General features: G+C 42.5%; 1 protein-coding gene across 1 annotated transcript in view; it reads left to right on the top strand.

Annotated features, from left to right (window-relative positions):
• Nucleotides 1-25,662, top strand: part of MYO10 (myosin X) — a gene marked incomplete at both ends in the record, with an annotated part of 166,368 nt that overhangs the window by 119,174 nt on the left and 21,532 nt on the right. The window contains 8 exons of the mRNA XM_082015005.1: nucleotides 14,413-14,537; nucleotides 14,697-14,811; nucleotides 17,975-18,081; nucleotides 19,090-19,299; nucleotides 19,607-19,646; nucleotides 20,093-20,995; nucleotides 22,244-22,367; nucleotides 23,697-23,940. Of these exons, the coding sequence (XP_081871131.1) occupies nucleotides 14,413-14,537; nucleotides 14,697-14,811; nucleotides 17,975-18,081; nucleotides 19,090-19,299; nucleotides 19,607-19,646; nucleotides 20,093-20,995; nucleotides 22,244-22,367; nucleotides 23,697-23,940 (1,868 nt within the window). The remainder of the gene's footprint in view (nucleotides 1-14,412; nucleotides 14,538-14,696; nucleotides 14,812-17,974; nucleotides 18,082-19,089; nucleotides 19,300-19,606; nucleotides 19,647-20,092; nucleotides 20,996-22,243; nucleotides 22,368-23,696; nucleotides 23,941-25,662) is intronic.

Here is a 25,662-nt window from a genome sequence, read left to right as displayed (position 1 = left end):
CTTTTAAACCCCAAGTGGTGGTAGGTCAAAATGTAGGTATTTTCATTTTGTGGAACATCAATTATAGGTATTCAGTATTTCTTTGGCTAAAACTGCCTTGTTTCAAAAACTGTAAGATTTATTTTCTTTCTCGTTTGTTGGCTTATTCAAAAAAATATATTTACAACCTGTAACGTAAATGAAAGAATAACAACAGTGATTTTTTTTCCAATACAGCTAGATTACTGATAGGAATTATCTGAAAGTTATAGTACTGTCCCAACTATTCACAGACCTTTGTCATCGCTACCTTCAGAACACCAAATCCGTGTTAAGAGCAGAAGGTAATGTTATTGAGGAGTAGACTTGGGTCAGTTGCTGAAATTTTTTCTCTTTAACTGTATCTGTCTGTGTGTGTGTGTGTATACACACATATATGTGGCTTTTCTTAATTTAGCCACAGGATGTGGCAAAGAAGCAAAAACTTAATGGAGGAAAACCTCACTGTGATGAATTTGTAAGAACTAAGTACACTTCAGAACACCTGCAGTCAGCTCGTGAGATGAAACTTTAAACATTAAATGCTTGCTGAAAGCACATCAAAGCATCTTATCTTTGTTGTCTAACTTAGACTCTGAATTTACTGTTTCTGGTGGGTTTAGGCAGTTTGTAAGCCTAAGAAGCAAGGCAGGTCCATTCCTAACACTCTCATTAGAATTACAGAAGTGAGGTTGTGGTTTCAGTTGTATGAAGTGGAATGTAGTAACTGTAAAGTCCGTGTTTCAGGACATCAGCGAGTCTAGCCGTGTGACAGCAGTCAGCCTGAACCACAGGAAGTTTTTGGCTTATGCATGGTGAGGTTTGAGGTTGCTGTTGTTGGTTTGTCTCCTCCATGTTCCTGATGTGCGTTCCCTGTTGAGGCAAGAGGGAGCTGGGCAGCCAGTGCTGCTCATGGGAGCTTTGCTGGGGAGGTGGTGGCACCACAACTCCTCAGGCTCTGTGGACAATATTAGTTTTGTTGTTCAGTCCCAAGCACAGGGTAAGCGTACACTCTGTCCAGTTCTCTGAAGCTGCTGGTGAGCCAAGAAGCCCATTGCATCATGTAAATCGTTTGGGACACTAGGAGGTTTTTAGTTTTGGCTGCCACCCCTGGATAGTCACACAGACCTGTGAGCATTGTGCAATGCTCAGTGTAGAAAAGGCAAGGTTAGCCGCCAAGCTCGTAGTGCTGTGTTATATTTCCACCGTTTACATGATGAGATCTATCGTAGCATTTTTGAAACTTACTCTCTGTAGATCTAGAATTCTTAGACATTAAGAATGTGGTAAATAGGGGTTTTTGGGGCATCTAAAAACTTTTAATAGTCAAGCAGAAATAAAGTAGATGGGTTGAGAGGAGACATTAACTTTCAGAAAGCCAGATAAATGCCAAATCCTCTGCGATATTGGCGTTCTTGAGTGAATGGCTGCCCCAGATTCAGCGTCAAAAGGATGAGTATGTCCATCTGCAGCTTGCCAGCCACGCCATTTGTGCATATTTAGCCAAAAAGAAACAGTGTCCAGCCTCATTAATTAAGTAGTCTCTCAAAGGAAGAAATGATGATTTTTGCTAAAAGTGGTTTAGCACTTAAATTAGCTTCACAGACGTTTTTAATATAAGCAAACAATTCACATAGCAAACAAAGTCGCATTTAGGAAAACTGATTCTATCCTCAGTGTCTCTTTCTGACTCAAACCTTAAGGGTTATGTTTTGTTGTATATTCAAGCTAGCCTAGGAATTTCTCAGGGGAGAAATGGCTGTTCAGCTATCCAAAATTGACATTTCCCTGTGATCACTGGCGTCCACAACCTAGTGCGCCTCAAATCATCCAGATTCTTAAAGTACACGTACATCTCTTTGGCCTCAGTAAGCTCTAAGCACTCATCTAAATGCTCTGCTTAAGTTATTACCCATTTTAGGCTGCTGTGGGTGTACTGGGCAGCACATAACAAGAGTACCTGGAGCCACGATCCCTCTTGTCACTCAGCTTTGAAGAGGAGTGAGGCATATCTGCAGCTCCCTTACAGTTGTCTATCCAGCCTGAAGTTGCGACTCGTCCATTCAGAAGAGGAGGGAAGACTTCTTACAGCCGTGGTTCCAGTGGCATGGAGTCCACGCTGCTGGCCAGTCCCAGGAGAACATAGTGCTGGTATGTCAGTGGTGAAAATGCATCTAACTGATCATGGAGTCTCAGTGGTGTGTTTTTCACCATGGTGAGAAAATCTGGAAGAGGGACAGAAAAAAATCTGCTTCTGGGGCAGGAAGAGCCATATTCTTATTTAAATGTGATGCATCAGACTGTAAAACCTAAGTAAGGGCAGACTATTTCTCCACAGGATCATCTTAAAAATAGATAGACTCAACTAAGCATGTGCTTCATGTAACTAAGAAAAGATGCAACTTGCCTTAGAGAAACAAAGAGCCATTGACCTGCCTGTAAATTCTGCAGGCTTTGTGGAGACAAACAGTGGCATTATAATTAAATCACTCAGAAGGTTGTTGAATGTTAAATTAGTTAGGTCCTGATGTAATTTTACCATCTATTATAATTCTTTTTTTTCTCTCTCTGTATATATACGTGTGTGTGTAGTTAGATCAGTTAATAGTTAATTTGATAGCTATACTAGTGTTAAGGGAGGTTTCCTGCCATCCATTTTGGGTAACTCCACACCATGCTGATAAAGTAAAGTTAATTTACTCTATAGTTCATTCCTATTTCACAGATGTATGGGAATTGGAACAAACAAGTAATTTGTGCAACTTTTTTGTGAGGGAAAGAAGCATGGTGTCGTTTAGTCTATATATTAGTGACTAGTCTTATATTAGTGACTTTAATGAAGTGTTAATGATTGCTAATATATAATTTTTAGCAACGAGATCACAATTTTTTTTGTTCTATCTAATGCAATTACTAGGAAAGCTTGCAGGAAGCACAGGAGCTACCTGCTGTTCTAGCCAAGATGATCTTGACTCACCTGTGCCTTCAGCATGGCCTCTGTGGCAGCACGGATAGCTGTGATCTGCAGAGCTCCTCCATCTTGTGTTTATGTAATACATGAAGAAATCAGTCAAGGGGCTTTTTGTTTGGTTTAGGATGGAAGTTTCGGAATTACCAGAAATATCTAACTTGGTTTTGATGTGGTTCTTGGAAACATCAAAGAACTCAAGTAGCAGACTTCCCAACTCTTACTGAGGGGATGGGACAGGACTGTTGTGTTATATCAGAGCAGTCCAAGGAGAACATATGTGTTGCCTTTCTCTGTGAAATGGATGTACAGAAGAACAGACAACTACCATCATTTTCTGTCCCTTCCTGCAAACGCACACACATACGGGTTTCACTAGTCTTGAGACCCCCTTGCCCAGTCGGCTGCAGACCTGCAAGGCAAGTCCTGATTTTATAATGGAAAAACGTGTAGGGACACAAGAGCAGCAGGACCAAATTCTAAGAAAGATGCCGAGGTTAGACTGATGCTGTCTGGGACGCGTGGAGTTACGAGATGCCCGAGTAATTAATGTACAGATTACATGGGATTGATCTGGGCCATCACGCAACTCCTGCTGTCAGCCAGGTGTCTGTGCTCATCCCGGGGACCCCATCACCTCCTGTAAACTTCAGCTTCCCCTCTTTGGACTTAAAAAGTATCTTAACTGCGGTGTTACGGGTTTCCTTATACTTCTAAAACCTAGAGCAGATCCCCAGACCGTCCAAGCCAAGTGTGCTGCAGCACAGGCCTCGGGCAGCCCCCCGGGCTGCCCCAGGTGGATGCGAGCCCTCGGTAATGGTGGAAAGCAGCAAGGGCTGTGCACCGCCCGATGGGGCGGTTTTGGTGCAGAGGGGCCCGGGTGCCGGCCGCTCGGGTGGGGGTCAGTGCGGGGCCCGGGGGAGCCGGGCGGCAGGGGTGCTGCGGGAGGGCCGGGCAGCAGATGCCATTCCCTGCCGTGAATGGAGCCCTGTGCCTGTGCCAGGGTGGGAATAGTCTGCCCTTTCAGTGCTGCCCGACCTCCGGTGCCTTAGCAACCCAGAGCTGTTCGGCTGAATATTTTGTGGTGTTCCTCCCTTGCACGTGCTCAGATGTCGGCTGTGATTTAAGCCTGGCTGATTTCCTACTAAGGTTTTTGAACAAAAGGCTCGATACAGGAAGGGGAGGAGAAGGAGCTCCTTAGGAGGTAATTTTATAAAACCACATATTTATTTTTTTTGCAGTGTAGAAATTGCACTGGAATGTCTCCTTGCTTGAGAAAGCACCGAGCAGCAAGTCTGCGCATTACGTCAGCCTTCTGTTTCGTAGGCGTCTTCTGTGGGACGCGGAGGGGATGAACCGTGGGCGGGGGCAAAACGCGTTGGAGGAGAAGCTGCTTGTGGCCCCAGTATTGAAAAAGGGGCGCGATCAAGTGTTAACTTCTCAACGTTGCTTGAATCTGATTCTGACTTTTAGCTAGGAAGTTGCTGGCCCTCGTGGCCGTACGACAAACACATACCCTTAAATCGATTAAAGACAACTCAAACTTTTTTATTATTTTAAACCTTATAGTTTGCAGAGGTGTGAGTCGTGATCGTTGCAGGGCTTTTCCCATTTTTAACAATTGGAGCTGGTAATGTGGAAGACTGTTTTATTATTTCGTGGTGAATGTGTGAAGGCTTTGTAATGACTTAATCTAAGCTAGTCCATAGTGCTGCAGCCTGTGTCTTCGCAGACAGTCAGCCACAGTAAAATCTCAGCCAAACTTCCCTTGGCTGGACCACCAAATACTTGCATAAGTCATGGACCTGAATCCTGCCAAGGCGAAGCTTGCGCGTGGGAAGCGCAGTTCTGGGTTGCACCGTGCACTGCAGGCCAGTAGCTCTGTGTCATGTTTTTCTCTCTGGTGCAGAGTCGGTCCTTGGGAGTCCCAATACCAAAGGTTATGGAAGTCAGCACTAAGCTTCTTCAAATAAATAAAAGTAGTACTTTTTCCACAGCTGGAGTGCTGAAAGGGGACTAGTTAGATCTTTTAGTGTAACCCACTGCATGGCAAACTGTAAGGAAACCATTAACACCTGCTGGAAGGAGGAGGACATCCCATGTTTTCTTTGGCATGTCTGGTGGCTTTAGATGGTCCCACCACCATGGATAAGCTCTTGCAATGAATACATTTAGTGAGAAAAAGGTGTGCCTTCTGGTTTGGATATGTCTTGCTTTAATTTTCATGCTTTTTATGTCTTCATCTGCTGCATATTAGAAATTGTTGTTGAATGTATGCTCTTGGTGTAGCTATTCACAGACCTCTATCAAGGTCTCTCAGCTTTCTCATTGATGAGCTCCTAAAGGCTTTTATTGAAGTCCCTTACTGTGATTTTTGGGGTTTTTTTACTCAGATCTTTATTCTCATGGCTCTTCTCTAAATGGTTTCCAGTGTAGCAGTCTCCTTTATTGTGCTCCAAAGTTGGACACAACATTTCAGTAGCAGTGACATAGCTGAGGAACACAGGTTAGCCGACAAAGCACTAAACTGACTTCTGAAATATCAGAGAATTTTTAGTATTCTCTTTAAAGCAATGCCCCAAAACAGGAGAGTCTCAAGACGTAAATGGCATTCAGGCATGCAGTCCTAAAGGAACAGGGTGTGACCAGCGCTAGAGAAGCCGCAGTGTGGGTGCCCAGGGCTGAAGCAGAGAATAAAGTGAGATTTGGATTTAGAGTCCTCTTCCACTCTCCTTGTGCTCACGAGTTGATGTCTTTTGTCCCGCTGTGGAGCGTGGTTACCTCCCTCCACCCACCCAGCCTGAGCTCTTGTGGCTGGAAGTGAGGTTCTTCCACCTCCTCCTTTCTACTTAACCTGCAACAGAGAAGAGGAGGCAATATCCCTGTATCCTCTCTCCCCCCCTGCGGAGCTGCAGGCTGAGAAAAACATTGTTCAGTTTCGTGTCACCAGAGAAAGCAAGGAGAGTCGTGATAACGTGGATCAAAGTTATCTGCAGTACTATTTCAGGATGTACTGCTGAAGTGATACTGTGCTGGCGTGTTGGTGAGAACTAGCTACGTGGAGGGTTTCACATATTAAGGTGTGAGATTACTTGTAGTAACACTACACTAGGTACTAGAAGTACACAGGATTAGGTACTTAACACTGATTGTTACAAGAAAAGGTTTTACAGCTCTGTCAGACTTTGGCTGTGCAAGATTAAATTCGTCTTAAACAGGTTCTCTCAAGTATTTTCATCCTAATTTTCTATCCCCTGAAGAAACGTTGCATCTTTCAGGAATAAACACTTGATACTAAACACCATTATCCATGCCACACAGGCAACAAGAAATGTTACAGGAACCATCCTAGAACACGATTTATTGCTTTTAAGTATAGAAACGGACTTATATACCCAGCCTGCCCATAAACTGTCAAATAAAAAGCCATTGTTGAAGAGTCTGCTGTGGAGGAGCGAGTGGGGTCTCAGTCCACGTAAGTCATTTGAAGTCATCGCTGACATGGAGAGTTAGGGTTTCACCATCTGCGATTGGTCTGTGTCCAGTCTCAGCAGACGTGGAGCCGTTGTTCCCTTGACCATTGTAATGAGCAGTGGTGACACTGACTGTCTTGACATGGGGTCGGTAAGGAAGGACAGCTGCCCTTGCAATTAGTACCTCACAGCATGTTTCTTCACGGTATGTCTGTAGCTATCAGGCAGCCTGACTGATTTTCTTCAGGAGAAGCCTGCTGACTGGTCACAATGTGGGGAGGATGGGGCCATGTTTGGGTTTAGTCTGCAGGGACTGGAGGCTTTAGTGAGGGTGACCTCAGATGAAATGGCAGCAGATTACTCACAGGTGGAGAAGGAGGGTCCATGAAAAGTTCCAGCTGGGGTCCGTGCTGTGGGTCGCACCTTCTGTCAGGGCGCTGAGACCCTGCTGGAGTGGCTTTGAAACTTAAATCCCTCTTTTTCCAAATGCTCCTCATTGTCTGTCTCACACAGCTGGTCCTGCAGTTGCTGTTCTGGGACAGCCAGCCTATGAGGCTTGCTGTGCATTTCAATGTAGTCTCTGAATAATGTATTCAAGCAACAAGGGCTTACTTCAGCTGAAAATTTAGGCAATCACATAGATAGCTCTAAATATCCGCTTAGGAAACTTAAATATCTCCGGTGTTCAAGCCTATGCCTTTAACAATCCATTCCTGTTCCATGAATTTTTAACCAGTGTGTAAGAAATTACACCATCGTTTTGAGGAGATAGCATTCGGCTGGGCTTGAATGAGAGAGGCGAACAAATTCTGTCTTCCTTTAGAAGAAATTCTGTATACCTTTAGAAAGGAAGGTTCACAAAGAGGCTATTGTGTGTTTACTCAGGGGTAGCATTTAGTCCATACAAACCAAACAAAAGGAAGATTACTCTGACACGCAACAGTACAGTGACAGTGACTAATAAAAAGTAGATTAAATAGCTCCAGGATTTTGAGTTTATTGATCGTTGTTGACAAAAGCATGAAATCCCAGCAAGCTGGTCAGAATCATTTGAGCATCTTCTCTTCAACAGTGAAGTTAGTTCTAGCTCTTATCTTAGCTATATATAGACAAGCAGGACCTGAAATATGACTGCAGCAGCTTTGTAGATGGACCTAACTCAGCAGTGTCTTGACCTGGTTGAAATCTTTAAACACTAGTGCAAATGGTCAGTGTGGTAATGTGCTGCTTCGTGGTTGTTGTCTTAAAAATACCCTTGAGCTGTCCTTCCTTGTAAAGTAAGCTGTATGACAGGTTGAATATAAATACAAAAGCATTTTCATATTTGTTTTTTTGAGTCTCCTCCTTCAACTGTTTTGGCACAGTGGAAAAAGTCTAAAATTACAGTGTTCCTCTATACAGCGTTATTTTTAGCACGGGCAACTCTAACCTGTGGCATGAGAGTGGCTAATTCTGAAGTCTGTCTCTTATCTAAAATACTCAGGGCTGGAAGATGAGTCATGCAGGTCAGATGCAGTAGTTGGAGTTGAAGAGAAGATCGGCTAATCGTGTAAATGCTTGCTGTTGGTAAAGGCAGTACTTTCACGTTCAGACCTGTAGAGATTGTATAAAAGGGCCAGCATATCCTTATTCAGTTTGCAGTGAAATCCGGCCTGGAGTTTGCAGCAGAATTTTTTGAGGCACAAGTGCTGTTGCAGTATACCCATGCTCTTTTTCTAGCAAGTTACCACCAACAGTGTTAGTAATTTTTAAAGGCTTTTTATGGGTTTTTGGGGTGGATGTGTGGATAAAGGCGAGGAGAACTTTGCACATGCAAAACACTTACTGTTATTTTGGGTTTATCCAAATATTCCTTGACTTGCCAGTGCCATACAGTAGAAATAGCAAATAAAGTTGTTAGCTGTGGCACATTCACTGTTTTTATTCTCCTGTACTCTTATGGTGTTTGTCTGTGGACACAAATACTCTGGGAGAGTAAGGGAATGCCTTCAGAAACAAAGCAGGCATGAAACTAGTCTATGTTTTGACCCGAACCTGTTCCAGTCACAGCTAGCTGTGTGCTGGAGAAGACCGTAGAGGGTTTCTTTCCTTGAAATACGTGTGCTTTTAGGTCAGTGGCACCTGAAGCTCCCAGGTCCTTGGACAGGACGCACCCAGGTTTTAACGCTCCTTGTGCTGTAAGCACAGCAATTCTGAGGTTGAAACTGTTGAATAAACCCGTGCCATCAACGATTACAGTACAAGCGACTAAAGAAATGATGGCTAGAAGACCAGGGGGTGAAGTGGTTTGTTGGAGGTAGGAGGGTGACCGACACGGCACTGCAGCTGAAGTCTCTGGATTTGACAGGGAGATTGCCCCAGCCCTGCCTGTCCCGGCTTTACAGTGCGTTTTCCTATTGCGGGTGCAGGCATTTCCCTTTCACTCCTTTCAGCTTACTGGCTTGACTAAAGGCTTCCGAGCAGTACGTACGGACAAGAATGGCTGAGCGTAATGTGGTGTGAAAAAGGCAAACAATGGGCACGCAGAAATTTTCATATCTGTTCAGCTAGATTGTATATTATAAGTTAATTTATTTATACTCTCCAAATTTGTCTGAGAGGAAAGCTCAGCATTGATTTTGACTTGAGGAGCTGGTGACTGAGATCAGAAGACCATGGGGACTGTTTCAGAAAGATCTGGCTTAATAAGTCACCCTACTTCCGAAGAAATATCAGTACATGTTTGGATATAAAAACAAGTTTAAAACTCCCTCTAAAGCAGGGGAAGACTGACCTCTTTTTAATTTTTGCTGCTTTTCTCTGGAGTAAAATTGCCACGACTTCATTTTAAAAGTAAAGAATAGATTAAAAGAACTAAGACACTGAGGAAAGTTACTGGTTTTTAAATAAAAAATTCATTTTTCACATCCTTTTTCACATCCTTTTAGCTATTGTTTCATCTTTTTCTTCTCTGTACCTTTCTTCCCCCAAACACTTTCTTTTTCTTCTTTTTTTTTTTCCCCTCCCAATCTCTCTCTGAAGTTTCTTCTGCCTAAATGAAATCCGTGAGGCAGCTGTAATCTGTCATTTTTGTGCCTGTACTCTTCTGAGGCAGCCAGTAGTTGATGGAGGAAGAAGGATTTCTGCAGGGGGAAGTCAGGTATCCTCTATTTTCGGATGGAACAAATGATGTGCAGAACAAAAAAATACGGTCTTCTGTGTGTGTGTTACTCGAATATTTGGGGTCTCCAGCACGGGTGCTGTCCAGGGAAAAGGGTTGTTTTTTTAAGCCTCAGTCAGACTGTAATCTAAGGAATTTATTTATCATTAAAATTATGCATAAGTGTTAGATGTCTGTCTTAATGGCTGTGTCTAATTGTGATTTCAGGCAGAAGCTTTGCCCTTAAGGAGGCTCACAACAGATCAGAGCAAGCATTTAGCAGCTTAAGGAGCCGGAGTCTCACCAGCACAGACTCCAGGTCGCGTTAAAGTCTTGTCTTCAGTGCTGTCTGGTGCAAATTCAACGGAGACCTTGGGATTCAGGAAATGATAAATTACAAGTTGTGCTATGGAATGCACCCCAAAACCCACCTTTATCAAGTAGAACAGACCTGACTTGTAGCTATTATTACAGTATAATAATACAGTATATTATTGTAGCTGGTCAAACATTGGAACAGGCTGCCCAGGGAGGTGATGTAGTCACCATCACTGGGAGTGTTCAAAAAATGTGTGGACCTGGCACTTCAGGACATGGTTTAGTGGGCATAGTGGTGCTGGGTTGATGGTTGGACTTGATGATCTTAAAGGTCTTTTACAACCTTAATGACTCTGTGAGTCTATTAATTTCACATTGATGTTGGTCAGTGCCCTAACAAGGCTGTGACCCACGTGAGTCTGGCCATTTTCTGGCGATTTTGCATGTAGGAGTGGTTTAGTGCTGCCATTCCTTGATAAAAGTGAAATATCTGTTGAAAATTGAGTTGATTTGAAGTTGATTGCATCTCTCAAACAATTTTGGAAGCAATCAGTTGACTGACTTTTCTGTTGCCTTCTCTTTTATAAACTTGGTCTTACTTTGCAGGAGTCTTGCTTTTAGCAATTCCAATTTTTGCTTTGGAAGACATATTGTTTTAAAGTCAGTTATGGTTTTGTTGTCTACCTGAAATTTTCCTACAGAATACAATTTCTTACATTTATGAAACTAGTCCAGTTTTTACAGCAACACTGGTAAAAATTTACCAGACCCCAGAGGTGAGTCCTGTCCTGTGTTACTTGGCTATAAATCCGAATGTTAGCTTGCTTACCACAGGAAGTCTGAAGGAGCACCGGTAAGGACACAGGGCTGAGCATCAGCTGCATAGGTAGCCCTTCACATGGAGATTTTGTACTACTACAAGTTTAACTCCTTAGTGCTGTACTGAGCGTCGTTCAAGTGCAGATGGTCGTCATTCTCTGTCTTAGAAGTGTCTGCAGTTTAATAGCGGGGTGCATATAGTACTTGCACTCCGGTTCAATAAACGCACATGCCTTTTTTTTTTTTTTTAAGTATGTTGAGTCCTGCTGACTCGAAGCTGTGCTTAAGGTGATCCCTGTCTGCAAGCGTTTATACGACTGAGGCTGAAATCCTTTTTATCTACAGAGTAAAACTGCCCGAGGTGCCATGTATCGCCAAGTCATGAGGTGGGTACGCTGGATGCGGTGGTGGTGTGCGCAGGACTGCGTTTGTTACTTCTCCTGGTTGTCTTCCTTAGATGTGGGAAACCATGGATGCATTTTAGTGTTTAGGGTTTTGGCTCCCTCTCTGCCTGGCTGCAGCTCTCCTCATTGCTGAGGGCTGGAGGGTTGCTGTGATGGCTCAGTCAAAAACCCCCGGCTGATGGGGAGTACCTTCTGGCACTCGGGATTCGAAGTGTAAAACAGGGGTCTGGCGCATTCGTACCACCACCCCCGGTGTACCCAAAGCAGGCAGGCTTGTTGCAGATATAATTCCAGCGATATGCCAGGGCAGGATTTCACCCTCCAATTTAATAGCCTCCTGTGTCTGTGAGTAACTAAAAGTAACTAGTACTGTAAAGTGAAGGAATATGCTTATGTAATTAAAATTGCGATGGTCTTCATGTTGCCCTGCTGTGATACCGTGTTGACAGCTCTTGCAGTTTTTCATGCTTTTCTTTAAAATGCAGGTTCAGAAGTTAGGTGACTGTGTGACAAACCCAGCTTCTGGTGACAGAGCAGGGCTGTTTCTGACTTCTGTAGTTGCTGGGAAAAGGTCATGAAAATGCTGCTTCTTCCTCTGTGACTCAAAACAGGGATGGAAAGAGAAAGTTTTTTTTAAAAAGTAGCATGAGCTTTCAAGCCAGCCTGGTGGCTGACTTTTGACTTTTCAAGTGCTTGGGGGCTGACAATAAAAGGATGAGGTGGTGCAGCAGCCATCTGGCTGTCAGAGCAGGAGGTGCTCCCTTGGAAATGGAGAGCCTGCCTTGTGAGACGGACATCTATAGCGTTGCCGACATTTAGCCTGGCTTTGGTGTGTCCCCACTCCCATCCATGCATCTGCTTCCCGACCTCACTGCCCCGAAAATACTGTTTTGTTTGCAAGTCTTGCAAAGACCGTCAGGTTTTGAGCCAATGAGTTCTGGAGGGGATAAAAGGACTGAAAGCATGTATAGCGTCCAAGGAAAAAAGGTGCATTGACCTGTGTCCGTTCGTGGCACGAATCAGCCTTGGGTTACACGAGGCAAGGAGTGAGTATGGTTTTCCTCATCGTTTGTGCGTGCGTCTGTGTTCAGTCATTCCCTTCCCTGTGGGCATCGCCAGCCACCTGCACGGAAACGGGCAGGCAGGTGTGTGCGCGGACGTGCAGAGGGCGGCTTTGTGGGGCCAGTTCCCCAACGCTGGCGTAGGGTGGGCACGTACGGAAAACGCTGTGGCAGCACCAGTCGTGACTGTCGATGCCTTTATTGTGAGCATTCATACTCTGTGTTCAGTGCAATACGAAGATTTTGCTTGTGGTGTGTTTTGCGGGTGGCAGCAAAATCTGAATTGAAGCACTTTTTTGAGGAAGAAGAGTTTGTTTGCATCATTCGCAAAGGCATTTTTCCCTCTCTGGAACGTAAATTTTTTTATACGTACGGGTATGGAAAAAAAAGTTAAATCACGTTTGTTACAGAGCCGTTCATGTAACAACGGGCAGAGTGGATGGGGCTCCTGGGATGCAAAGCACCTGCCCCAGAGGGAAGGCAAAAGCAGCTGCTGCTGGTGGCCAGATTTTTCCGTAGGCCCCGTCCGGCTGCTCAGGCTGGCTGAGGTCCTGCCGGCACACAGCACTAATTGCCCCGGGCAGGGCAGGGCTCGGCTCACCATGGTGGCCAGACACTTTTTAAAACATGAATTGTTTTCATTTTTGTTCAGTGCTATTGACTGTGGAGGAAGGGACGGGCTGTGGTGTTTTTCCGTATGAATTTTAGCCCCCGACTGAAGGAAGGGGTTGAAAGGTCTTTTTCTGTTGGAGGAACAGTGAGTGCTGGGGAGGCATTTGCCCGTGCGGCTCTGTGACAGCTCGGTGCAGAAGGGCTGCTGCATCTATGGAGAAGTCTCCCACATCTGGTCCAGAAAAGAAATTAATGAAAGTAAGAATAGCAACATTTTGGTTTAGATATTTTGACTTTTAAAGGAAGGAAGTAGAAGCTAATCTATCAATATTCACAAAGCTACCTAATCAACAGATCTGAGTTATCACTGGCACACAGTAGTTTTATGCATAAAGGTGCTGACGGAAAAATTGCTCGGGGCTTGATCTTGCTGTCATTTCTATCAGATGAAGAACTTCAGTTCTTACGTAAACCATTGACTCTTATCTATGAGATCCCACCTTCCGAACGTCTTGCAAAAACTAAGCACTGTATGCCAGCCCTGCAAATGACTGTGCAGGGAGTCAACTGCTGGGTTAAAGTGGATGTTTTGGACTGATAAATTCAATGGTGTACTTACATGTGGTGTTATTTCGGTATCAGGGCTGCTGGCGTTTTGCAAGGTAGTGATTAGCACTGTCTCGAATGTTTCCAGGGATGGGGCATCTACAATTTCTCTATCAGCTATCTCGAGTAGCTTTGTGTGGCTGTGGCTGGTTTACCTCAAAATGTGGTGAAAGCACAGGTGACTTGAGGGACTCAGAGATGGGATGAGATAATTCCTGGGGCTCCCAGGGGCAGGAACATACCGATCAGTATTCGCAGGTTTTCGTGACTGAGTGTCTAGGATTATCTGTTTTCTAAATGAAAAATTATGCCAAAAGAACTGCATGCAAGTTAAGGGAAACTTATTTCAGATAAGCAGATTTTTTTTTTCTGTTTACAGATGAAAATATTTATGCTCTTCAGAAAAGCAGCAAACAGAAACTCTTTGAAATACAGCTTATTTAAGATTTGAGGTTCCACTGGCGAACTTCCATCCCTGTTCATAGTAGATGGATTGTCACTATGCCGAAAATCAAATCTTTTCTGTCCTTCTGGTTTTGGTTTTTCTAAAACCATATCACACCACTGTATTTGTGTACCTTCAATGTTTGGGATCATCTACAGGGACTGTAAATTCAGTTGCTAAAGAAACAAAATAGTCAAGCTTGTAGCTGTTGACCTGTTAGCTGCCTGTGCTTCTTTCTGTCATTTCTTCCTGCACAGCAATGGCCTGTGAATATACGAGAAATGTAAAGAGGGAGCTGATTGGATTAAATGGCTGTAAATATGGAAATAAATATGTGTTTATGGAAATGATATTGTGTAATTACCCCTTTTTTTCCATCCTGTAGATATATTTTTATATGTTCTGAACTGCTAATGTCCTGTAAGACATTGTGTAGCCTGTTTTCAGGCTTTGTGCATTGCAGGTTGGTATAATTTGCCCTTTGTTTATTTCCCCTGACATCTCTAACCATTGCTATTAAAATCCTTGTTTGGAACCTGCTCGTTTTAGATGCCAGACCAGTTTGATCAGACAGTGGTGCTTAACCAACTGCGCTATTCTGGGATGCTGGAGACAGTCAGGATTCGGAGGGCTGGCTTCCCGGTCCGGAGGCCCTTTCAAGACTTTTATAAAAGGTAAACACACTGACTTGAGTGCTTCAGATGCAAGTCATGGATACCAAAATCAGTGTTCCCATGTTGAGGAATAAAGTGAAAAACTAACAACAAAAAAATCATATGGCAAAAATAGAACTTGTCCCTCAAATGAAGTAATAAATACTTTTTGGTTGCCAGGTATAAAGTCCTCATGAGAAACTTAACTCTGCCCGAAGATTTAAATGAGAAATGTGCTGTGCTACTTCGTTTGTATGACAACACAAGCACTGAATGGCAGCTTGGAAAAAATAAGGTAAAATAATCTGACTGCATATTCTGGGGCTGGTGCTTATAGAAAGCTGGGGGGACGGGATTTGGACTGCACAACTGCAGAGATGCAGTTGCAATGGTAATTACTTTTGGCCTTAAAAGAAACTGTGCATGCCTGTTGGTGCACTTGGAACCCTTATAGCAACAACTAATGGTTGTGCTGAGGAATTTGCTGTCTAAGGCACTTAGACGCTGACTGGTGATTTCACTCATGGAGAAGGAGTCCACTTGAATGTTGTGCCACTGCTGACAAGCGATAGTGTTGGTGAGGATCAGAACTTAAAATGTGGTAGCTGGATTCTACCATTTTTCAAAGTATTGAGCATGTGAAGTAATACTTCTGTTCTGCAGGGAGCTCCACTCATGCTAGTAAACCCACTTGCATGATACCTGCTCAGCGGCTGAAATCAGGGAGAGAAATTTTAGCCTTTGCTGGCAACTTTTTTTTTCCTTCCAAAAAAAAAAATCAAGTTATTTTAATTAAAAAATGGAATTTTAATTTGAGGAATAAAACAATCCAGGTGGTTTTGCATGCTCATTTTGCAAGTTTGATTTTCGACAACAGCTGTGTGCGGAGCTTCCTTCCTTGCGAATATGTGCTCTTGGACTAAACAAATGATGTGAAAGCATTGCTTACTCAGGTGAAGATTCCCCACTGCAGGATCTGAGATTTCCTAAATAGTAAAAACTCCTGGTCCAGAGGAATAGAGAGTGGATTACAAACATCAGGCCATCACTGCCAAGGATCATCTCTCAGGCCTCTGCAGATGGCTTTCTCTTCTTTTTCCTCTGGGTACCTCCTGTTGGTGCTCCCGGGGCTTCTGTAGTGGAGAGAGAACAAAAAACAGATCCAGAAGTAAAGTGTGCTGAATGATGTGTTACACTTGCAGTTTTCCTGTCAGTTGTTAGAACTGTGAAAAAACTTTCTTGCTACCATAAGGTAGCAAAAATATTGTGTAAAATCTGATTGATTTCTGTGTGAAACGCCCTTCCTCCTCGTCCTCTTCTCCCCACAACTGCATAGTTTTGAAGAGTTTCCTCCATTCTTCTGCATGCTTAAGGAATCTCAGAGATGCTATTGGGAAAGTTGATTTAATCATTTTACAGTTATTGTAAGAGATAGAATCTGAAATACTCTGATGGCAATTGATGTCATCTTTCATCCCATTTTTGTAGATGATGGCTTACAAATAATACAGCGATAGCGTTCGGCCGCAGAGCTAGTCTGTGCTTCCCATTGTACTTCCAGGTGTAGGGTGTTAACAGTATTTATGCCCAGACCCCAGATAGTGCTTTGGCATCTTAGGGACATACATGTTTGAGAACATGGAATTCTGTTAACCTACTGCTTGTCAGGACCTCGACAGGAGCCAGAGCTCTCTTGTAACTTCCCTTACTGGGGCTGGGCATACCCCCGCAGCAGCTGCCAGCATATTTCTAAGCGTCTCAAAAAACAGCATATTGTAGAAGAGAACAAGAGAGCATTGGTTTCAGGCTGAACATGGGATGGGGCACTATCTTGCCCATGTTATTTAAAAGGGGTAATAACGGTGATTTCACTTCAGCGTGAATTTTTCTTGTCTTTTACATCTCGAGCTGCAATGCACCTGCTCAGGAAAAGGCATGAGACTGGGCTTAACATGTGGTTAACATCCATTTTTGTTCAGGAAGTGGCTGAATGCCTTTCTGAAGCAGAATTTTGTTGTATTCTTAAAGCCAGTGTGTGTAGAGCAAATAAAGATTGCCCACTGAGTGAAAGAAAAGGCTTTTTCCATGAGTAAAAACTTCATATAGAAGGAGCTGCCCAGTGCACCTCTGATACTGGTACTTTGGGACTTACTGTGGGACTTTTTGTGTTCCTTCTTGTTGGGTGATTTGTGGTAAAATGTAGTCCCTTTCTAGCTGCAATCAAAGCTCAGAACTGTGCCTCTCCTTGGGAGTGCTACTGCTTTTGCTTTGATAATGGCCTTTTTTCTCCCCTAAACATGGAGGGAAAAACTACCTTTTTTCTACTTGAACACCCCCAAAAGTCCTTATTTTTCTTTTTTTTTAATTGTAGCAAGAAAAAACCCCAAAATACTTCGAGCAAGCTTTCCTGCTTTTAGATGTCCTTGCAGCCCACCTCCTTAGCAGAGCCTATGCTCTCCATGCACTTTCCTCATCGCCATGTGGAGTGCAGCCTGCCTCTCATCCCAGACGGTCAAAGTGTTGCTGAACGGGCTATTTCCAGCTGCTCACGTCTTAGCCAGCAGCGTGCCAGGCTGTTGCCACCTCTAGCTGATACCAGCAGACTTAGCCTTCAAAAAAAAGAAGTTGAGAAGACCTGGAAAAAGCGCCGGCAGCAGATAGCTCACCGCTTTGTGGGTATGCAGGAAAGAGCAGACGTCAAGGCAGGTGGAAGAGGGAAACTGCATCCCCCATGCCTCTGCTTGGCTGGAGAAGCAGTTTCATTCATTTAAGGAAAAATAAGCTGGGTTAGCTCAATATATGTCAATGCCATGTGCTAAAGCTGCCTCTGAGAGGCACTAGGCAGCCTGGGCCAATGATCCAGGTTAGTGCTCGGATGAGAGCCGGAGGGCGAGCGGCTGTGGTGGGGTGTCTGGCCCCAGCAGCTGTCTCCCTCCAAAAAAACCAGGAAAATACAGTCGAGTCAACCTGAACGTGAAACCACTCTCATTTCTGTTTACTTCTGCAAGTTTATAGCAAGGACATTTGAAGCAGTGAGGCTTGTAAGGGGTTGTGGAAGCTTGATGTTACTGTGAAACAGCTAAATTATCTGGGTGGTATTTCTGCCCCTCAGATCGGGAAGTTCACACTAAGTTGTACAAATTTTTTGGCTTGTGTTACTCTTCAGTGGGATAGCCAGTTTAATGAATCCAGTAATCATGTTGCTTTTGGAAAAACCCTGCTCCTAATTAAAATTGGCTGTATCTTCCCACTGAACTCCAAAGTTAGAGGATCATCTGTAAGTATTTTCTTTTAAGAGGAATAAGTCTTGTTTTTTTCGTTTCTGCTGAGAAAATGATGTGTTTGTCTCTGAATTCAAAGCTGAGGCTTGCTGCTCGGACTGACATCGGCAGCACCCTGGCTGTCCTTCGTACATGATGCTCTCTGCAAGTTGTTAAGCCAGTAGTTTTCTTGTGTAGGTGTTTCTCCGCGAGTCCTTGGAACACAAGTTGGAGAAGCAGCGCGAGGTGGAAATCACCAAGGCAGCAATGATAATCCGAGCACACATCTTAGGTTATGCAGCCCGGTAAGTGACTAGATGAGAATATTAATAATTAAGTTTTGGAATAAATAGGTGGGGTGTCATGGTGTTAAATCCTCTGGCACAATTCTTAACTTTTCCTAGGGACCAGGCATCCAAATCCTGTAAGTGGCTTTTGAAAATACCAGCTGGTATTTTTGCCAGACACATGAATAAAACAAAATGGAGTTTGAATTGTTTTAATATAATGAATAGGACAGTGTGGAAGATTGGAGGTCAGCCAGTATCCATATAATTGAATCATGGCATTAGATCCATGGTAGGAAATCTAGCTTGATGGCACCTAGTGGGGCTGCCCCAAGTTACCAGCTGAGGTTCAGCTTTATCTTTGCTTTGTCATGGCAAGAAAAGAGAAGGCAATTAAAACTAATCAGTTTGGTTCTTAAAGTACCATGGCATTAGGTAACTGATTAATGTTTCGCTTGTTTACCTGGCTTCACACATTATATATTAGGTGGAGTTGCTCATCCCATCTGTTTATTTCTCTGCTTTTTCTACAAATCAGTTGAGGACAGTTTAAGGGTATCTGTTTGCATAATGAGGTAACTTCTTTTCATGTGTATATTAGTCCTGTCCTTATATCCTGACCAGTATGTTACTCAAAAGCTATATTCCTTTTTTAATGATAGACCTATCCTGCTGTTCATGATCTTTCTTTTCAGAGACGTGGGATGACTATATTCTTTCTCTGCCTGTGTACACACACACAGAGCTGTCCTTTCAGCATCTCCTTGTCAGGGGCATAAGAGCATGTAAAACAAGTAATCTGCATTTCCTTAATGAAGACACAGACAGCGCTGTCATAGAAATGAGAGAATCTCTTTCCTAGGGAGGAGAATGTGAATGAGAATGGGAAAACCATCACAGAGCTAGAAATAATAAATTGTTTTATTACCGTGGGCTCATTACTGCAGATCACTTTAGCAAGACTTCTCGCAACTGCTTGTTAGTTCCTTGTTTCCTTAGAAATGGGGTTTTTTTTTTCTCTCACAGAAAGCGGTATAGAAAGGTTCTCTACTATGTGGTTGTGATACAGAAGAACTACAGAGCATTCTCTGGTAGGAAACAGTTCCTGTGCTTGAAGAAAGCAGCCATAATCTTTCAGAAGCAGCGGCGAGGCCAGCTTGCTCGGCGTGTTTACAGGGAGCGACTAGAGGAGAAGCAGAGACAAGAGGAGGAAAAAAGAAAAGAGGAGGAAGAAAGGTGCAGTATGCTGTCTTGCATCACTCTCCTGTCTGTGCCATATTAGGTTTTGGCCTGAATAGCCTTTATTTCAGGCTGTTCTTGATCAAGGCATTTTGAAAATCTTTGCTTCTTTTGCTAAAAGATGCATGTAGCTAGCTACCATGGTCACTTCATATTCACAAACATTTCCTTGGTCACCTTATTTTTGGCTGTCTTTTCCATGTGGCAGATGATCTCTCTAAGTTGAGCTATTGCCCTAGCAAAGGTATGCAATGAGCTTATGTTGAGCTTGATTTACTGACTTCTTTTGTTCCCTCACTTTTAGGGAAAGACAAAGGCAAGAAGCAGAGCGTCTTGCCCAGCAGGTAAATGATATTCTTAATGCTTTCAGCCATCCTGTTTATTTGAGTATCTCAACCCAGCCATTAAAAAAATAAAAGGTATCTGTGGCATTTAAACTAGACTTATTACAGGAGTTGGCAGATAAAGCCAAAGGAAACTTGATACAGTTGTTTGCATGGAAATTTCTTTCACCTCATGCTTCATTTCATTTCTGGCAAAGATTGAACTTTCTGCACATACTTGAGCTTTCCAGTGTCTGTGAGAAAATGTAATCATGCTTTTGGGGTTTTTTTTTTTGTTTGTTTTCTTTCTGATGTAGGAATAAGGGTCCTTTTGAATGAACAGCATGGTGGAGGCATAGTGCTTTAGAAATAAATAGATTTTTTTTTAAGGAATCTTGCACTGGGGGGGGTGTTTTATTTTATTTTAATTTTTTTTATTATTTTATTTTATTTTATTTTCAATGCAGGCTGAAGAAGAGAGAAAGAAGCAGGAACTGGCTGCCATTCAGAAAGCCCAGAAGGAGGCAGAGCTGAAGCAAGAGGTGGAGAAGCAGAAAGAAAGCAGGCAGGTGGAAGAAATCCTGCGTCTGGAAAAAGAAATTGAAGACCTGCAGCGTGTGAAGAAGCAGCAGGAGCTGTCCTTGACAGAGGCTTCATTACAGAGGCTGCAGCAGCTTCGAGATGAGGAACTCCGGCGGCTCGAGGATGAAGCATGTCGAGCAGCCCAGGAGTTCCTGGAATCTCTGAACTTTGATGAGATTGATGAATGTGTCCGAAACATTGAGAGGTCTCTCTCTGTGGGCAGCGGGTATCCTGCTGAGCTGACTGAACAGACTGGAAATGCCTGCAGTGAAAAGCCCAATTTTAACTTCAGCCAGCCATATCCTGAGGAGGAGGTAGATGAGGGCTTTGAAGCTGATGATGATGCATTTAAGGATTCGCCCAACCCAAGTGAGCATGGCCATTCTGATCAAAGGACCAGTGGCATCAGAACAAGCGATGATTCCTCAGAAGAGGATCCCTATATGAATGATACTGTGGTGCCAACAATTCCTGCTGCTAGCAACACCATGCTTATACCTCCTACCCATGATACAGTCAGTCTCCACAACTCTTCAAGTGGTGAATCCACATACTGCATGCCAGAAAATGTATCATGTAGACCTCCAAATTCTGTGGAACTTATTTCTCCCGATGGAGACTATGATTATGACCAAGATGACTATGAAGATGGTGCTATCACTTCTGGTAGCAGCGTGACCTTCTCTAACTCACACAGTAGCCAGTGGTCACCGGACTACCGATGCTCAGTGGGGACATACAATAGCTCTGGAGCGTACCGATTTAGCTCTGAAGGAGCTCAGTCATCTGTAAGTATCATTGTTTTTATTATCAAATAATTGATATATGCTTTCTGATTATTTATTTTTCACTCTGCAGCTATAGAGTCACTGTAGCTGTTCCTATAAATGTCTCTGTTGTATAGTTTGGTTGCTTAGATTACATGTGGACATAGTTGTCTGTTGCCATCTAGATGCCACTGGGGTGAGTGCATTCGAGTTAGAGGCAGCTCAGATGCTGCTTGCAGTCCTAGGCTTATGCAAGGGTATGGTTCCATCTTGGTTTAATGCGGAACTGCACGTTATTTGGTGAGGAACTCTGTGCATGGCCTTGGATGCAATTCATAAGTAGAATTCTCTGTGTGTGTTTCGAGGTGTGGGACCAGGTAGCATGGTGGGGAATTGGTTTCGGAAAAAAAATTGGTTTCAGTTATGCGTGCAAGTTGCAACAGTATGGAATAATCTGCCTGCAGAAGGTGTATTTTCAGACGACTTGGAGAGTAAATTTCACATTATGGCTAAAATTATTGAGGCAGATACTCATACTGAGGAGCTCTTTACTGAGTATACTGTGGGCTTTAGTCCTTTTTTTGGAAGAAGATGATTTCCTCTACCACTTACAGAATACTTCTGTGAGGCTGTGTGACTGGGAAAGTGAAAAAGTATTTCAGCAACACTGGCTTATTTAGAAGGGAAATATTAACACTAAAATACCTATTACAGTTGAGGTTATGAAAGCTGCTCAAAGAGCCATCATGGTCATTGGGATAAGTTGAGAGTTCTTGCCTAAGCGGAAAACACTTCTAGCTGTCTCTGTTGAGGACTCCTTCCTGTTGCACAATTCTGGGTGCGTGTCAGATACAGAACAGAAATTCTGATTATTTTGGGTGAGGGTGAGGAAAGCCATCACCACAGCTTGTGGAATATGTTTCTTTTTCAAGATTTTTCTAAACTGTTACCCACAGCACTTCAATGATGGAGGGAGAGGTAGCACAAGGTAGCATACCCTGGCCATGCTCTCACAAAGGGATAACTTTCCTGAGCAGTTACAAAGCTGTTTCATATATCTGTTACGTGATGTTAGAGCTAGTGTGTAATCAAACAGGACCACCTGCAGCTTAGTAGGGTGTACTCCTTCCTTTGTGACCTGGATGAAAAGCAATGGGGAATCCTGTCCTTCTAATACAACATAAAATGTTTTAGCTGAAGACTTCTAAACCAGTTTTGTCTAAACTCTTTCCTGAGAGATCATTTCACCTTTATTCATTTCTTCCATAGTTTGAAGACAGTGAAGAAGATTTTGACTCCAGGTTTGATACAGATGATGAACTTTCCTACCGGAGGGATTCAGTCTATAGCTGTGTCAGCCTGCCCTACTTTCACAGCTTTCTGTACATGAAAGGTACTGGGTGAATCAGAATTTGCTAAATGTACAAAATAACCAGAAATGTTTATGACACCTTGCACTCCAATTCCTGTAGAGTTAGCCATTTTCTAATTTTTCAAAGAGTAATAGAGAAGTCTGGAGAGAGCTGCTCTCAAGTTACTTTCAGTGGCTTACATCTGGCAGCATTTTTTCCATCTGCAAAGGAACATCAACATTCTGGGCTGCCTCTGTTTCATTTTACATCTTTGCTGGATGTAAACAATGAAATATCCAGTATAAATATAGCAAAATAACTCACAAGGTCAAATTGTACAAAATTTTGAGGAAAGCTGATTCCTTCTCCCAAAACCTTATAACATAGATGGCATTCTACATTGCAGACCAGTTTTACTGACCTCAGTCGACTTTCATTTTGGATCTGAAAGACACAAAGGACATGTGTAGCAAAGGGGCATGAGAGACTCTGAAAGAACATACGTAGGAGTTCTCTGGTTCAGATTCTTGGTTTTACCTTCTGATGATTGATAGTAAATTATAATTAGGTGAATCCTTGTATGATACTCATCATGGTAGCATAACTTACTTTCCTGGAATAGGAATAGTGATGAATGTGCACACAGCTATGTTTGTGTGAAAAACAATGTACGCAGTCATCACTAGCATGGCCTTTACCTCCTGACATAGTTAGCAATAAGTTTTTGTGTAATGACAGGAGTATATTGGTTTGGTTAAGGTTTTTATGACTGTGATGTAACTACAGTGCAAGGTGTATTGTCTACCGTAACAAAACTCGCAAGAAGTTTAAACAGTATCGCCACACATTGGCATGACTGAGCTTGTGCTGCTGTATTTCGTACTGTAAGTATAGCTCTTCCAGGTTTTGTGGTTTTGAGTTGAATATCGTTACCTCCTAGTAACCACAAGTATTTCAGAGAACTGGAGAGAGGAGAGAGTTTAACACTAAATTCTTCTTAGATGATCATTATGTTATATTGAGAACAGTGTAGAAGATCTGATTCTCATATGCAATAAGACTTTTTCATAATTTATTATTTATATGTCATGTATAAAGATATATAGTTATATATCGGTTGCATATATGTTTTTTGTTATATAGGGATTTATTATAATTTCTAGTTTAAGGGTCTTCAGATTGCCAACAATATTGGTGGCCTTAAGGATATGCAGAAATGAGATCTTTGGTTTCGTGGCTTAAAGCAGAGACTTGGTTTAAGTATAGCATTGTTGGTCAGCATCTTCCAGCGTTGGTTTGGTCACGGCTTCTATTTTACAGTATAATTGTTTGTCTTAAGTATGTATATACTCACATCTGTCTCTTGCCAGGTGGCTTAATAAACACATGGAAGCGACGCTGGTGTGTCCTGAAAGATGAGACCTTCCTGTGGTTTCGTTCCAAGCAGGAAGCACTTAAGCAGGGTTGGCTTCACAAAAAGGGGGGTGGATCATCTACACTTTCCAGAAGGAACTGGAAGAAACGATGGTTTGTTCTCAGGCAGTCCAGGTTGATGTACTTTGAAAATGACAGTGAAGAAAAGCTGAAGGGTGCCATTGATGTCCGAACAGCCAAGTAGGTTTATATGTGTTTATATGTTAGCCATAGTTCCTCCTAAATACTTCTTGGAGCTTAATCTGGGAAGATGTTGAGTACCCTGCCTTCAAACTGTGTGAGTGCAGGCGTGAGAGCATGTGTGATGAAGTTAATGAAAGCAAGTGTTGTCCTTACTTGGCTTTCTCTTAAGTCTACAGAGTACTCCAGAGCTAAGCCAGTGCCAAATACTCCAGAAAACTGCTGCTATAATGAACCCACCTATGCTTTCTCCCAGACTGGCGGCCCTATTTAGTCTGTAATGATTCCCAAGGCAATTTGGGGCATGTTGCCAAGTCCATAGCTGCAGGCAAACCTAGAATGGAGAGGGTGGACTGAATATATTTAAGTTAGCATGGGTCAAAGCTGTATCTTCTGTATGCATTTACAGGGGTTTTTCTTCATGTTTAAAATAATGGTCGTAGTGGTAGAAAAATATTTAAAATGTTTATATTCATTTAAAAAACCAGAATTCCTAAGCCTAACTTAATAACCTGTGTCCTGCTAACTAAAGTTCCTTACGCCTTAAAATTCTATGCTTCCTGAAGAACTTAAAGAAGTTTTCAAAGGGATGGTATTTTTCCTTCTACACAATCAGTATGCTTAATGAACTTATGGATTATCTAACTAATTTAAAAATTAGAGTGTGCTAACGTTGGTAGTCTCATTTCTGTATAAAAGCATACCTAAGCTTTCTTCTAAGGTAGAGAAAACCAGAAATGGCTGTAACACTTGACTCCACAGTGCTTCTCGTAATCTGCAACTATCCATTTTGTTTTGTTAATTTAGCAGAGTACTTAAACTAAGTTGAAAACTAGATTAATCTTTTCTTTGGAAGTCCTGGCTTGAGCCTGATTGCAAGCAGGACAAAGTAAATTGTTTCAGTGAGCATCCTGACTTGCTCTTGCAAAACTGATGGGCTGCTGGCTGTCAAGTAACTCTCTGAATAGAAACTGAAATTCCTGACACATTTTTTTTGTTGCAACTGAATTTGACTGTCTTATGTACCGTAGTATTTGTTTAGCATATTTTTCTAATATGTTTAAACCTTCTTTTTTTGTTGTCACCACATTGTTTCATTGACAGTGCCCTATAGAAGTACTTTGCTGAACATACCTTTAAAATTGTGAGGTAAAGGTTGTTGAACCTCACTTGGACTGTAGGTGCAATCAATGACTAGTAGTGTATAAAATAGCTAAAAGAAAGGGTACTTGTATTTAAAGAGCCATATGTCATGCGAAATAAGCAATAGCTTTTCTAGGTAACTTTAATATTCACTGAGTACATTCCTAACATACTGTGCAACTTAATATATTTCAGCACTCCACATTAGGGACCCAGTTCACATTAAAATAAATCCTAGGCTGATTTACTTAAATACAGAACAGGGAGGTGTTCTGTTGGACACTCTTGTTGGGAGGGAAGGAAACCAAATTAAAGAAAACAGTACAGAATTATAGCTTTTTGTTTTAATAGTAGATAAATTGTCCTCATGAGTCTGATAAGCAGAGCTCGCATATATTGCTTATAGGATAGAGATGTATGAGAATAGTATAGCTGATGAGGAAGTATGGCTTGTTGAGGAAATAATAAGCTTCAGACAAATAGAGTAAAACAGCAAAAAGGAAATCAAGTTTATTTCTTAAGCTTCAGGAAAACCTGATGTAATACTTAAATTACTCCCTAAAAATCTTGTGCTTTGTG

Source organism: Phaethon aethereus (assembly GCF_964289735.1).
Source record: "Phaethon aethereus genome assembly, chromosome: 2".
NCBI classification, from domain to species: domain Eukaryota; kingdom Metazoa; phylum Chordata; class Aves; order Phaethontiformes; family Phaethontidae; genus Phaethon; species Phaethon aethereus.
The sequence above is the reverse complement of the archived record's forward strand: the minus strand, read 5'-3'. Positions and strand labels throughout refer to the sequence as shown.